This window comes from Balaenoptera acutorostrata, chromosome 14 (assembly GCF_949987535.1).
Source record: "Balaenoptera acutorostrata chromosome 14, mBalAcu1.1, whole genome shotgun sequence".
Lineage (NCBI taxonomy): Eukaryota > Metazoa > Chordata > Mammalia > Artiodactyla > Balaenopteridae > Balaenoptera > Balaenoptera acutorostrata.
In genome coordinates, this window is record NC_080077.1 from 6,767,793 (window position 1) to 6,783,060 (window position 15,268).

General features: G+C 39.0%; 1 protein-coding gene across 4 annotated transcripts in view; it reads left to right on the forward strand.

Moving 5' to 3' along the window:
• PRKN (parkin RBR E3 ubiquitin protein ligase) overlaps positions 1-15,268 on the forward strand; it is a 1,291,417-nt gene that overhangs the window by 864,986 nt on the left and 411,163 nt on the right. For all 4 annotated transcript variants that reach the window (XM_007186087.2, XM_007186088.2, XM_028167433.2 and 1 more), the window contains exon 7: positions 12,477-12,613. In XM_007186087.2, the coding sequence (XP_007186149.2) occupies positions 12,477-12,613 (137 nt within the window). The remainder of the gene's footprint in view (positions 1-12,476; positions 12,614-15,268) is intronic.

Here is a 15,268-nt window from a genome sequence, read left to right on the forward strand (position 1 = left end):
ATCTTCTCTCCCAGGAGGACGTCACAATGTTCATGGGACTCTCTCCTGTTCTTGCCTGCCTCACTGTAATCCATTCATTACACAAAGTTAGAGGGATTTTCTTAAACACAAATGACATCGTGTTGCATCCCTGCTTTAAATTTTGTGTGGCTTCACATTGTCCAAGAGTCGAATCCTGTTTAGACAAAGGCTTCACGCGCTGTTCCCACCTCCTCTAACCTTACCTCGCTCCACTCCCCCCTTGTTTACTGTGTTCCCATCACACCGACCTTTCCTTTAATTCTTCAAACATGCCCAGGTGTTCCCGCCTAAAGGGGGCCTTTCACCAGCTGCTCCTTCCCCAGAGCCTCCTGCATCTGATCTGTGCGTGGCGGGCCATTCAGGGATCAGTGTAAATGTCCTCTCCCCAGGCCTTCCCTGACCACCCAGTCTGCACCAGCCACCAGCCACCATCACATGGTTCCATCCTGTTTTCTTGCAATCACTTTCCATAGCTAATCAAAGTCCATTTCCCTTTTCCTTTCTATCACGTCGTTGTTGCAAGCGTTGGACACCCTCTGGATGAGACCAGATCAGCTTAATCAAAAGAAGTGGCCTGGATGAAGGAAGGTGATGTTTGCAGCCTTGAAAAGCAGTATCGAAGGCTTAGCTCAAATCCAGCTACCTACTGCACACCTCTTAACACTGCAGCATCGCTGACCTCTGGCTCGCTGGGGCTTTTCCTGTTTGCCTTCCCTGTGTGTCCCTGTTCCTTCATAGTCATTCATTCATCCAGTCAGACAGCTAGGGAGTCATTCAGAACACATGCCTTATTAACACCAGCCACAGGCCAGGCACTAGGGATACCAGAAGACAGCCCTTGTGTTAATGGAGGAAAGTCCTCGAGCAGGAAACCCTTTCTAAAAAGAGCCAGATAGTAGTTGAGGCTTTGTGGTCTGTACAGGCTCTGTCACAGCTACCCTCCTCTCCCTTTATAGAGCAAAAGCAGCCATAGGTGATATGTAAAAATGGCTGTGTTCTAATAAAACTTTATTTACAAAAGCAGGTGGGGGGGCAGATTTGGCCCCCAGCTGGGGTTTGCTGACCTCCGGTTTAGTGAGAAGGTAGACAATTAAACAAATAACTGACTGCTCTGGGGTAGGGGCGCGAGAGAGGCTCGGAGAGGCATGTGGGAGCAGGGAGCACCACCGAGGCACCTGCCGCTCTGTCTCTTGCTGACTCCAATCTCCAGCTAACTTACTAGAAAAAAAAGAAGGAAAAAAGCACTTTAAAATTAAATTGCTAGTTGTTGAAAGCTATATGAGATATTTTGTTGCTTTTTAAAAAAAAATACCCAGATACCTTTTCTGATTTTCCTTCAGTATTCTGGCTCAGGGCCTTTCTCCCAGCACGTCTTCCAGGAAGTGAATCCCAGAAATCCCCAGATTTTAGCCTTGCCAGCAGCATGTGTGTGTTCCTTCATTCACGAGGTGTAAAGCTGGAATTCTAAGTGTCTTTTGTACATAATTTCAAGTAAGGTTTAAGTTCCACAAGTTTACCAGAAGGAAGAAACGTGATCAGATAGGCTGAAGATTCTAACATCTCAGTATCCGAAAGGTCTTCAGGGATTGCCAGAGCGAACCTGCCAATTCACAGATCCCCATTTACAAAACTGGGTTCACAGGCCAGCTTGTGGTGCAGCCACTCGCAACCTCTCAGGGTTCTCTCCAACCTCCCCGACCTCTGATATCTTGGGATGCCCCTTTGCAGGATTCCTTTTCTAGGTTTTATATGTGAATCCGTTTGGAAGTGTATGGCTATATCATGTTGATTTTTATTATTTTTAGGGAAACACTTTATCATGCTATACACTGCTTTCCTGGCTACATGTAAAACAAAAAAAACTCAGGAGAATAATTTTATCTACTATGCACCACAAATTCTTAAATTATTTATATTTTAATGTTGAATCCATCTAATGATACCTCAGAAATTTCACAGTACCTCTTCATTGTTAAACACCTTCATGGTAGAACTGTTTTAAGATGTCTACAATCTTTTATTAGATGGGTTCTTCATTTCAAACGATTCTACTTCAGAGGACCTGGTTCATAATGTTTCTCTGATAAAAAGAATGAAAGACCCAGCGTTCTACTAACACTCATGCATTCACTCATTTTAAGAATGAATGGAATATTACTCAGCCATTAAAAAGAGCGAAATAATGCCATTTGCAGCAACATAGATGGACCTGGAGATTATCATACTAAGTGAACTAAGTCAGGCAGAGAAAGGCAAATATCATATGATATCGCTTATATACAGAATCTAAAAAAAAAAAAAAAAGATACAAATGAACTTATTTACAAAACAGAAACAGACTCACAGACTTAGAAAATGAACTTATGTTGTTGTGGTCATCCATGTACAATGCTTGGTGTCAGTCTATTTATCTCTTGTAAAAATAAAATACAGTGTGTGTGTGTGGGAAAAAAAAAAAAAAAAAAGAAAATGAACTTATGGTTACCAAAGGGGAAAGGTAGGGGGGGAAGGGATAAATTGGGAGTTTGGGATTAACATCTACACGCTGCTATATATAAAATAGATAATCAACAAGTACCTACTGTATAGCACAGGGAACTCTGCTCAATATTCTGTAATAACCTAAATGGGAAAAGAATTTGAAAAAGAATAGATACATGTATATGTATAACTGAATCACTTTGCTGTACACTTGAAACTAACACAGCATTGTTAATCAACTATGCTCCAATATAAAATAAAAATTAAAAAAAAAAAAAAAAAGAATGAACGAAAGACCAGTGAGAAATCCTCTGTGGAAGGTTTTTGTGAACTAGTTGCAAAAAAAAAAAACGTATCTTTTTAAACCACTCTGTGTCAGTAATAATTTCTTATGTTAAATACCTCCTAATATTCACAGCCACTGGACTGATTCTTAGCACATTAATATTTCCTGTCATGAGATTTGGGGGTACACTAGAATAATTTATTTCACAGTGGGGTTCTTATCTAAACAAGATCTGTCCTCACATCTTTCTCAATTTAGCAGAATGCTACTGCAGCTCCTAGCTACTCCTAGCTGTTTTTCACAAAAGAAAAAACAAAAACAAGATATATGCATGAGTTGGTACGTGTTACAGACGGCATCTCCAGTGGCTACAAAGTTGTGCCACGCGACAGCTCTGTGCAAACGATGTGACCCCGCAAGTATTTTATGTTGAATCTGGTTTCGGCTTTCTTTAACTGTACACACTGACAGCCTGAATAGAGTGTGCTCTGAGATTATAACTCAGAAGCACTTAACCCATAAATATAATTTTGAGAATTGAAATTAATTCTATTATTTGGGGGATAGGAAAGAAATATGATAATTTTTCATGAGATACATTTTCGTCCCATAGGCCAATACCCTTTGGAATTTGTAATTTCATTTTGTTACATGCAACAGTTATTTTATTATAATTTACCTGCTCTTTACAATTATTTATCAGCATCTGTTTCGTAGTAGAAATGCCTTAACGAGAAAAGTTGGAGTGTTGCTGGGAAATCAAATCATTTTAATGAATTACTACAAGAGAGGGTTGACCGCTTTGCTTTTAAAAAATTTAACTTATTGATACTTTTAAAGAAAGAAAAGGTGTTTATTTTTTAATTGTAATACGTGTCAGTATATTGAAGTGTTTGCAATCTAAAATTTCTAGAAGTTAATAGTTTATATTTGGGTTCAACCTGTCAATAGTTATATTTAAAAATACAATATACAAGCTATACTAAAGTCAAATAGTATTCTCAAAGATTGATATCATCTGGAGGAAATTAACAATCCATGAATTCCCTCTTGTAACCATGGCTTCATATTTTTATTTTGCATAGCCTGCTTATTGTTAATGGTTCAAAAACAACCTAACTCAGCTACACTTAAGGTAGCATATAAACCTAAAACATAGACTTGTATTATGTGGCTTGTAGAAGCAGTATCTTTACTTTTTAGTTTTGTTTTTAATTTCTGGTGGAATTCAGAACTTTGATAGAGGCTGAGGGGGTGATATGAAATTATACAACATGGTTCCCTAACCTTGATTAATTTTATTCCACTTTAAGTGTTTTTTACATATTTTCTCACTGCCCTCTAGTTTCTTGGTCAGGCTACCTCATTCTTGCCTCTTAGGTCTTAGTTTATATTGTCCTTTTTTAGGAAACATTCTCTGCCTGACCAACTTTGGATTAAGTTGCCTCTCATTAGTCTCCCAAAGTGCCCCAGACTTATCTCACCAGCAAATAGAATTCCTTGAGGAGGAGAACTGTATCTCCCCCTCCCCATGTTGAGCAAAAGAACCAGCACATAGGAGCTTCCCAATTACTATGTGTTGAACTTGAGTTGGGGGACCTGACATGGGCTCATAAAAGTGATACAGAAGAACAGGAATGATATGCAGCAAAATACTAAATGGAATACAAAATGACGCTTTATAAACAGAAGCCTTACAGGAAATTAGGAAGTGAGTGGGAGAATCCACGTTAGCTAGAGTCTTTTATTGATAAAAGCTTCCTAAAAGAGGTTGGATTGGAGCTGAACCTTGACAATTTTTTTTTAATTTATTTTTTATTTTTTTATGTTTGGCTGCGTTCGGTCTTTGTTGCTGCGTGCAGGCTTTTCTCTAGCTGCGGCGAGCGGGGGCTACTCTTCATTGCAGAGCGCGGGCTTCTCATTGGGTGGCTTCTCTTGTTGCAGAGCACGGACTCTAGGCGAGCAGGCTTCAGTAGTTGTGGCATTCGGGCTCAGTAGTTGTGGCTTGCGGGCTCTAGAGTGCAGGCTCAGTAGTTGTGGCGCACGGGCTTAGTTGCTCCGCAGCATGTGGGATCTTCCCGGAGTAGGACCCGAACCCATGTCCCCTGCATTGGCAGGCAGATTCTTAACCACTGCACCACCAGGGAAGCCCGACAATTTTTTTTTTTTGGAAAATGAAGACAAATAGAAGAATCTTACACATAGAGATAAGAGCATAAAGTAAAAGGTGGCCCAGAAACTGCAAAGAGACTGACCTGAGAGAAACAGAAAGATTTGTGATTGACAATATGGGAGATACATATTGTGTGGTGAATCTAACCTACAGAGGGCTCTGAAAGACAAAAGGAAAACCTGGGGTCTTAATACATTGGCACTGGGTAATTAATTCATAATTTTGGCCAAGACCTGCCATGATGAAAGCTACTTTAGAATAATACTGCTATAACATATTTGCTGTGTCATTCTATATATTTTATTCAAAGCCTTTATCAACAAGGGAAGCCGTTTAGTTTGTTCAGTGTCTTGTCTCTACAGGGACAGAATGCTCTGAGGTGTAAGCCTTCTTGGAAGCCTTTCCACTGACCCCAGCGACAAGTTAGGTGGTCTCTAAACTCATCCCTATGGTAGCACTTACTACACTGAGACAAATACTTTTTTGTCTTCAATCCTATAGGACCCTGAGGGGAAGGACCATGCCTTGTTCACTTTTACGTGACATCAACAGGACAGTGCCTGGCATGTAGTGGTTGTTCTAAAGTATTGGCAGGATGGATGAATGAAAGTGATTCAAAAGTGTAAACATAAAGGGTCTTCATCCTGGGTATGTTGTGTACGCTGAAATACTGGGACCTCTGCAATTAAGCTTACAGAGCTGGAGCCAGCTCATGATTGTGTGTGTGTGTGTGTGTGTGTGTGTGTGTGTGCGTGCAGCAAAGCAGACCAGATAAAGCCATGAGGACATGAGCAGAGGAGGCAAGGAGAAATTGGAAGAGGCAGTTAATGAGCTAGTTCAGGATCTGCCAGGGCCTTAATAGGATTCTGATTCCAAGGTGACTAATGGGCAAACGAACTTACTTCAGGATTTTAACTTGGCTGCTGGAAGGAATTTTGAAGGTCATTCAACTGTTGAAGCTTATTTTAATTTCTAAAGGTTGGGTCTATCAATTAGTATCTTGGATCAGGGGCCTCTCCAGTGACGGGGGACTGCTCACTTGGCTAACTCAGATAATGAACTCACATGACATATGTGGGCGAAAATGTTATCTCTGGCTTGTCCGCAGGCAGGCGCCTGGTTGGATACTTCTTTGTAGGTAGTGCATTTGGGCAATTAGTAGGTAACGTGGCTAAATATAGATGAAATGAAAATGCATTTGGTTTCTGAGATTTCAGTCATTTATTTACTTATTGTTTATAAGCTATCTCTAACTAAAAGGGATTTAAAGTGACAGTTGTTAAGAAGACAAATTCAAGTTATTTAATGGTGCAGCTCTCTCCCTCTAATTATTTTTATCTAATCAAATGCTTTATTAAATTCCCAGGAGTCATAGTTGTTCATGCACAGGGAGTTTGAAGAGAGCTTTGAAAGATTGCTAACTGAGGCATAACATCTATGTTACTGCAGCACAAACTAAATTCTGTAAAAACAACATGTGAAGTTTCAAGGGTCGAGTGTTAGCTAAATTTAAGAGCTAACTTTCCCCCTCCAGTGAGGAAATTGTATTTTTTACCTCCTCAATGATTTTGTACTTAACATTTCTATTCTAGTTGTCATTGCTTTTCATTGTATTTCAGATTCTACTATCCCTAAATATAATATTTATATTTAATTTTGCTTTTCACTGGGGGAAATGAAGAAACCAGCTCTACTACATAACTCAGCGTCCCTCTTCCATGCTCTGTACTTTCGCAACTTTGTGTCTTCTCTTGACCTGGAATGTTTTCTCTATCTCCATGCACTGGAATCTTGATCCTCCTTCAAATGCCACTACTTTTATGAATTCTTTTCTGATCTGCTATCTTAACATGATCTCTTCCTCCTCTGAGCCTGTGTCAGTTATATGTTGCTGCATAAAAAAATATCCCAAAGCCAAGTATCTTAAGACAACAGTGTTATCTTGCACAATTTCAGTGGGCCAGGAATTTGGGAGCAGCTTATCTGCATGGTTTTTGCTTATGGTATCTCATGAAGTTATAGTCAAGATTCAGCCAGGTCTGTAGTCACCTGAGGGCTTGTCTTGGGCTGGAGGATCTGCCTCAGAGATGATTATCTTAGGTGGCTGCCATGTCAGTGCTGGCTGTTGGCAAGAGGCCTCAGTTCCTTGCCCTGTGGACTTCTCCATAGACTGCTTGAGTGTCCTCACAATGTGGCTGTTCACTTTCTTCAGAGCAGGTAACCCAGGAAAGAGCACAGACAGAAGCTGTAGTGTCTTTTCTGGTCTAGTCCTGGAAGTCGCATATTGGTACTTCTGCATTTTCCCCACAGATTAAGCAGGTCACCTCACATAATGTGGAAGGAAACTACACAAAAGCATGAATACCAGGGGGTGGGGATCATTGGGGAGCATCTTGGAGGCTGCTTACCATTTCCTACATCTCTAACATGACTTAAGATATCCTGCTCTGTATTACAATTATGTGTGTCCCTTTCTTACCCACGCTGTTAGTTTTTATTTTCTTTAGAGTTTAGACTTGCTTCCTTAGCTTTACATATCTTGAAATTTTTGGCACATTGTGTTCAGTATGTGTCACATTCAGGTGAGAATTTGGAACCACAGCCCCTCTCTTAATGGGTATAAATGAAAATGTACGTGTGGGGAAGAATCAGACAGAGACAGAGAAATAGATAGACTTTGGCAGAGAGAGGGCATGTAAAGGAGAGCAAATGTGTGTGTGTGAGAGAGAGAGAGAGAACAAATGAGGTAGAGAGCAAACTGCACATTTTATCAGACAAATATGAAAAAATTGATACTATTTTGTAGGTTACTAGAGAACTAATTTTACAAGAGTTTAAATGTTTGAACTACTGCAGAACAATATTCTACTTTGTGTCATGTATGTGAATGGCTCGCCATATATTTTACTAAGACTCCTTCAATTATGCCTAATACTTTGTGAATAAAGGGTCTTTGGATCACTCCTTTAATAAAAGCAGGGAAATCATTGCTTACAAATAACTCTAAAGTAATGTCAAGTACAGCATTTATAATTCCTTTTACATATGACTGAGAACTTTATTTAACCTTTGATTAACTGCTCTGTAACCTGGCTCACTGGGGTAAAATCATTTTCTAGAATGGTCAATTAACATTTATGTATAATCAGAGCAAAGGGCACAGAGGAATGTCAGAAGGAAAAAAAGACCCACGAGATGGCAGGCCCTGGCAGGTCCTCCTCAGAAATGTCACTCTTATCAATCTTCTTATTTCCATTCCTAGAACCACCAGCACACCATGGTCTAATTCCTAAGTAACTCATGTCTGAATTATTAAAATGACCTCCAAAGACTTTTCACAACTTCTAATTTCTTTCCCTCCAAGCTTTCCTTGGAATTAAACTTACTAAAGAATCACTCCCTTCCCATGCTTAGATGTCTTCAGCAAATTTCACGATCTAGAGGTTATCTACTAGGTTTGTCTTCTAGAATCCCTATGCCACTGTCCCTGCCCAGAATCTGCTCTGTGTCCAACTTTGTCATCTCTCCTCTCACTTTTTTCCTGATACATCCTCTCAATCAGCCCAACTTGTTACATTTTTGTTCCAAGAATTCTTTTCTATGTCTGGGTTTCCTCCCTTGCCCAGAAGCCATGTTTCTCTCCAGTGGCCCAATGTCAGTTTTCCCATCCTTTTAAATTCAGCTCAGGTTCCCTAATGGTACCATCCTGAGTCTTACTTCCCTCCTCTCCTTGCTTCTGTGGCAACAGAGTTTGGTGACTGCATATGTTTCCTTGTAATACTTGTTCCACATGCATTTTGTGTCACCCAACTATGCCTTCGGATTGTGTATGTGTGTGTGTTCCCCAATGCTTAAACCAATTCTGACTATAAAGTGTTTACTCATTCACTCAGTGCCATATTCCACACGTATTTATTAAGTGCCTTCTTTAGCCAAGTAGATGCTCGATAATTAATTGAGTGAAAAATGTACAAATGGGGAGCAGAGAAATTATAAAGTAAAAACATTCCATTCATTTATCCACTGGTACAATCAGTAACTATTGATAATGTAACTACCATGGGCTCAATGCTGTATATGGTGATGCTTGGGTCATGAAAGGGTTAAACAAGAATGGCCTCTGTTGTTTCATGACTTTTCATTTAATGTTGACAGTATTCACCTTGAATAGAAGTGAAGAGGTAATATCTGAAACACATTGAGAATAGACCTTACGGATAAAAGGTAAAGAGAAAGGGAAGAATTAATAAAGAATGGGGCTCCAGAGAAAGTCCCCTGGAGGTCTTCACACTTGAACTGGACCTTGAAATTTGGAGTTTTGATTTCAATATAAATATATCTGAATATATTGTACTATAGGAATGCATGATAAGGAGCATGGGTCTAGCAGTAAAGGAGCTAGAAGTATGCTAGGATAGGTAAGGACCATGCCCACAGAGAGGGTGGAGGTGGAGAAAGGATCAAGATGAATAGTAGAGTCAGGGGAGTTGACTTTAGGGGAGTGAAATGGAAAAAAACATGTGTGAAGTTCCTAGCAAAGTCCCTAACCCAAAGTAGGTGCTCATAAATACCAGTATTGCCCCCTTTCCTGTTTCATCTAGCTCTTGAGAAATTAATCATGTAGTCCCTCTAGCCATGATATGATTTTTACTCATTTCATTTTCTCAGATGATTAATCTAATAACCTTTTATGGGTGTCATGTTTATCACTTACCTAACTTTTTCATAAATACTAAGAATATTCTTAAGAAATGAGCAGTCTTACCTCATAACTATATCAAGAAATCCAACTGACTGATAATTCTATCTGAAATATGTGCATATACTACCTCTATCTCTATCATTATCTATTATCTATCAACATATACATATATCTGTTCTATCTCTATATATCTACATATAAAAATATGTATATGCATGCATATGTACATACGTGCATATGTACATACATATGCGCACATATATGCACACATATGTATGTATGTATGTGTATATATATATAATATATATCCTAAAGGGTCTCAAATCCTGGTCACCATGCATTTCTTAAGCCATAACTGCTGCCCTTGTCCATTTGCCATTAAAATTGCATAGGAGAGTATCAGGAGATGTCCCATGGAACCCCCTAGATGCCATGTGAATTTTCCCCGCCCCCATGTGTGACAGCAGCTCTTGCTCTTCCTGATGATTAGGATCAATTACCCCTGGTCAATGTTCCTTCCTGCCTGTATTCCAGTTTAAGGAGGCTGAAGGGAACCGGTACCACTGGAGCTTAATTTTCTGTGGGATGTTTCCTGTGTCCCCAGGAGCATGTGCTTCACTCTGTGGGAACCACAACCTCTGGTCCTAGGGAGCCTGTGATTACCTGTACTTCATTCTTAGTAGGGGAGGGGCAAGGTGACTACTGTGTCCTTTATTTTGTTAGGTGTGTCCCTCCATGCCCCAAATATTAGACCTCTAAAAACCTTCTCTAATGTAGGTGACCCCTGAATCTGCATAGAGTTTATCTCACACCATGGCCTCCAATATATTTACCATTTCTTGCTAATCTGTTCCAAATAGTAGGATGTAATCAATAAACCAGAGCAATTGACATTCTTTGAATTGTCTAGATAGTATTAAGTTCTTTTTGACCATATTTTAACTGAAGGGCAAAACTATCAATGTATACTGTTGTCCATACATGAAAGAGAACTCTTTCTATTCTTCCTTCTATTAATAGGGATGGAAAAGAACACATTTGCTAGATCAATGGCTACATGCCATGCATCTTAACATCTCTCTGGGACACTGTGGCAGAGTCCACAGTCCATACTGACTGCTTTGGCTTTTATATAAGTTTTCTTTTTATATTTTCTACAGGGTAATTGCCAAGCTTTCTTTTTAACCTTGTTATATATAGGAACATTTTTATAAATGTTCTCATAGTTTCTCCAGTGTTTCTGTGTATTGGTAACAGATCAAGAGTCCATAAAGGTTGAGTCGACCATGTTGCTAAAATCAGAATGAAGAACATTTTTCATAGAACTTATCTCTGAAAGGAGGCAAAATATAGCAGCTCTGTAGGGTCACACAGAGGGAATGAGGTGTGTATGCGCTCGAGTGCGTGTGTGCCTGACTCTCCTGTTAGATATAGGAACGCGTTATATTTCATCATCTTCAAGGGGGAAGTTGTTAGAAGGGAAGAGGCTGAAAGTTCAGAACACAGTCAACACCTAATTGAAAAAGGCCCTGGGAATGGAAATGGCCCTGAAGGGACATCAATAGGTTCAGAGATGGGAAATGAAAACACATAAAAACCTCAGGGATGCTTAGATGAAATTGACTATCATCCTGTAGATCCAAGACATTAAAATACCAACTTTTTTTTCCATTTTATTTTGTGTTATATATTGTTTTGAAATAAGTGAGAAAACAGAATTTTGAAAATCTTGTAATTGTTAAGGAGTTATCTTCTACTAATATTAATGTTAATATCAGTTTTTTTTAGGGAAAGGGCTTTTGAAGAGCTCTTTTATCTGTTAAGAATTGGGTATGAAATGACAAATACTTTGTATCTTGTTATCATTACATAGAAAATAGGTTTATCTAAATAAAATCCAATGACTTTCTTACTATTAAAATTGCCTTAGGGCTGATCTCAAGTTAATATATTCATTTTGTCTCCTTTTTGTCATAAAATCATGTGGTTCATTTACTAGCAAAAACGTGGTTATTCAGGAGATATTTTTTCCTACAAAGTGTTTTAAGGAAGTTCAGAATTTTTAGGACTTGTGTATATTGATTTGTTAGTGATCCCCTAACTTTAATTTAAGAAATTGAATATTTGGGTGGATGGGGGTAGCACAATAGACAAAATCTTGTAGTAGAAGGATCTCTGCTAGATAATCTTTTATTTCTAAATTCTACTTTTCCATTTGCCAATGAAATGTGAATGACTGTTTAACACATTTACTTTGATGCAGTAGTAATTTTTCTTTCGACTTTGGGGAAGTTCAGATCCTATATATTATTATAACTAAATTCAAGGAACATTTATTTAAAAACTTACAATGCCTGGTGCTATGAGAATATCAATGTAAAGAAGACAGTTCTATTTTCAAGGAGATCACAGTCTACAAGAGAAGAGAAACATATCAATACTACAATGTAATAATGGATCAATCGAAATATATGTAAGTGGATGGAATGACGAGTAGGTTAGCTGGGAATTATAAGTCAAGGAAGGCTTCTAGGAAGAGCTTGTATCTGAGCTTGGGTTTAAATAGCTGATTGGTAAATATGGTCACATAAAAAATATAAAATTAAGAAAATCAATCTTCTTTATAGCTCACAAGGTGTTTCCAATTTTTAAGATGTAGCATTGATATATATGAGCTCAATGATTAGCAGCACAGGTCTTTACATAGAGCATGCCCTAAGCACCCCTACGAGATTATAGAAAGTGTTCTAAACCACACGTTGCCTGCCATCCTTAGAAGGACTACAGGAAATGTCTTTCTTTACCTCCACCAGAAGCCCCGTCCTGGTTTTCCAGTGCAGCTACCGCCACGTGATTTGCCTAGACTGTTTCCACCTGTACTGTGTGACGAGACTCAATGATCGGCAGTTTGTCCACGACCCTCAGCTTGGTTACTCTCTGCCTTGTGTGGGTAAGTCTAGCACTTTTCCTTCCATTTCTAATTCTGATTAAGAACAGAAAGAGGAAAATTACTGAAATAAAACTATCTTAGATGTACCCAATCCCTACTGAGGGGCTGAAAATTCAGATATCTGTTTGAACATTGCTAGGCAAGAAAATTAAAGCAAAATTAGTTTATGCAAGCAAGGGGCATTTATTTCTAGAACCATCACTTCCTTTTTTAATTTTTATTTTATATTGGAGTATAGTTGATTAAAAATGTGTTAGTTTCAGGTGTACACCACACTGATTCAGTTATATATACATGTATCTATTCTTTTTCAAATTCTTTTCACATTTAGGTTATTACAGAATATTGAGCAGAGTTCCCTGTGCTTGTAGGTCTGTGTGCTTGTTCCCTTAGCAGAGTAGGTGCTTGTTGGTTATCTGTTTTAAATATAGCGGTGTGTAAATGTCAATCCCACACTCCCAATTTATCACTTCCTTTTAATGACAAAGTCCATATCTAACCACAAGTGATGGATACTCTTGCAATGGAACCCACGGCTTGAATCCACTCGTTCACTTTTCTGACCGTGGGGTTTGCATGAAGCTGTAAACGGGAGACTCACTGGTAAATAAGATTTGAATGTCCTTGGTGGTTGTATTTCTACTTTGGCATAGGCCAAAGGATATTCTGATGCTCACAAACTAGAATGAGTTATTGTGCTAGGGTGGCATGGGTACGATGTGAAGTAGGTATCTATCTCTTGCGCAGCCCTGTTCGAGATTGTTCTTCCTCACTTGGTGGTAAATGCAGCTGTTTAACCCTCACACTTCCCCAGATCCATACAAAACAGCCCTTTCCCCAAAATTCATTATTTAATATCTCCAGAGCCTGGGAAACAAACCCTTCATTAGTGTTTGAATAGTGACGTTATGAGAAAAAAAAACTGAGATCAGTCTTCTGGGGCTGTTGACTGTATATCAAAAAATAGAGGCTGTGTGTAGAATTAGTGAACTATTTTTCCAATAACACTGGCCCCACAGAAGCCACAAAAGAGTGGTATGAAGCATTTATTTCTATTGCTGTATGACTCACATGCTAAATGTCTTGCTAACAGTGTCCATATAAGTTCACCATTTCTGTATAAAAGTCTGATACCTCTTACCCCCAAAACATATGTAATAAGATGTTCTTTTTTCCAAACCTAGTCTTTCAAACCTTTCTCAACCACCTTAAGTTAAATGCCTTCAAAGCTCAATTTTAGACATATGTATTCTTCAAGGTGTGACTAGTCAACAGTGAACCAACTTTTTCCATTCGCATAATTTTTATGATGAACAATTAAAACTGGTTCAAAACACCTTTCAAATACAAACTCTGCTTCCTTTGTGTGAGCTCCTCATTTGACCAGAAATTTTGTTATGCTTTGTAAGAGTGGGATGCTGAATTTTATTTCCCTGAGAGTAAAAAATAAGCAATGATTAGAGCTGTTACTGAGTACTTACTGTATATAAGGTACCACTGGTATGCTTACATATGTACATCCATTTAATCCCCACAAAGCCCTATTGGAATGGATGTTGTCATTCTTCCCATTTTATGGATGAAGTGTTTGAGGCTCACAGAATTTAATTAAACTGCACATGGTATTACAGCTGGTAAGTAACAGAGCTGGTATTCAGAGCCAGCTAGTGGTGGCTCTAGAACTTGGACTCTTAATCACTATATGAGTAGATTAGCCTGTAAACAAAAAAGTACTATACCTCTAAAAGTTATATGGAAAGGAAGGTCAAGGGAAGAGTATCTCTAATTTGGGGGTACTTTTTCCATATTTAAACCAGCAGCAAACTTCAAAAGTCGGAATTATTCGTATTTTTCAGAGGAAGAAGTAAAGGCTCAGTAGGACTGAGTACCCAGCATCACAGAGTCAGGAAGGGTAGAGCTGAGACTTCCACCCAGGTGGGGTTGCTCCAGAGCTCTGTGTTTCCCCCACCCTCCCATCCCACTTCTCTCTGGCCAGGGTTCTCAACCGCAACGCGCATTTCAATAACATGGCAGTTTTTAAAAGTCCCAATGCCTAGGCCATGCCTCTCGGGGCGGCCCTCAGTATTTGTTAAAGGCCCCAGGTTTGAAAGTTTGAGCACTACTTCCGGGGTGAACATTCTACAGGCAACAGGTATTTTCCATGGGAGACTGTAGCATTAGCAAGCGCAAAAATACTCCCTCTCCCCTTATCTATTTTGTTCACGAGTGATTTGACTTGCTAACCAGCATAGGTTTTTCAATAAACGTTGATGGATTTGAAAAAAAGATGGGCAAACACAGCCAAAATGGCCTATTTCCAGAGCCTCTAACAAACTCCTGCATGAAGTTAAGGGCTTTGGGAAAAACTTCATAATTATTTTGAAACATTGGCTGTCTTTTTGCTCTACCTACTGTTACCACATCCTATGCTAGGGATTAATTTGAAATGCCAAAAGCGTTTTGTGTATCTTCTCTTAACACTGAGTGTCACTCACCCACCTCAGTGGAGCCTCAGGAATTTAGGTAGATTTACTTTAGAGTGTAGCTAAAATAAAAATAAAATTTATATGATGAAGACTATGCAAAATGTGTTTAGTCCATTAAGAGTCCTGGTGACACAGATTTCCTATAGCAATGGGGTGTCCGCGGGAATAG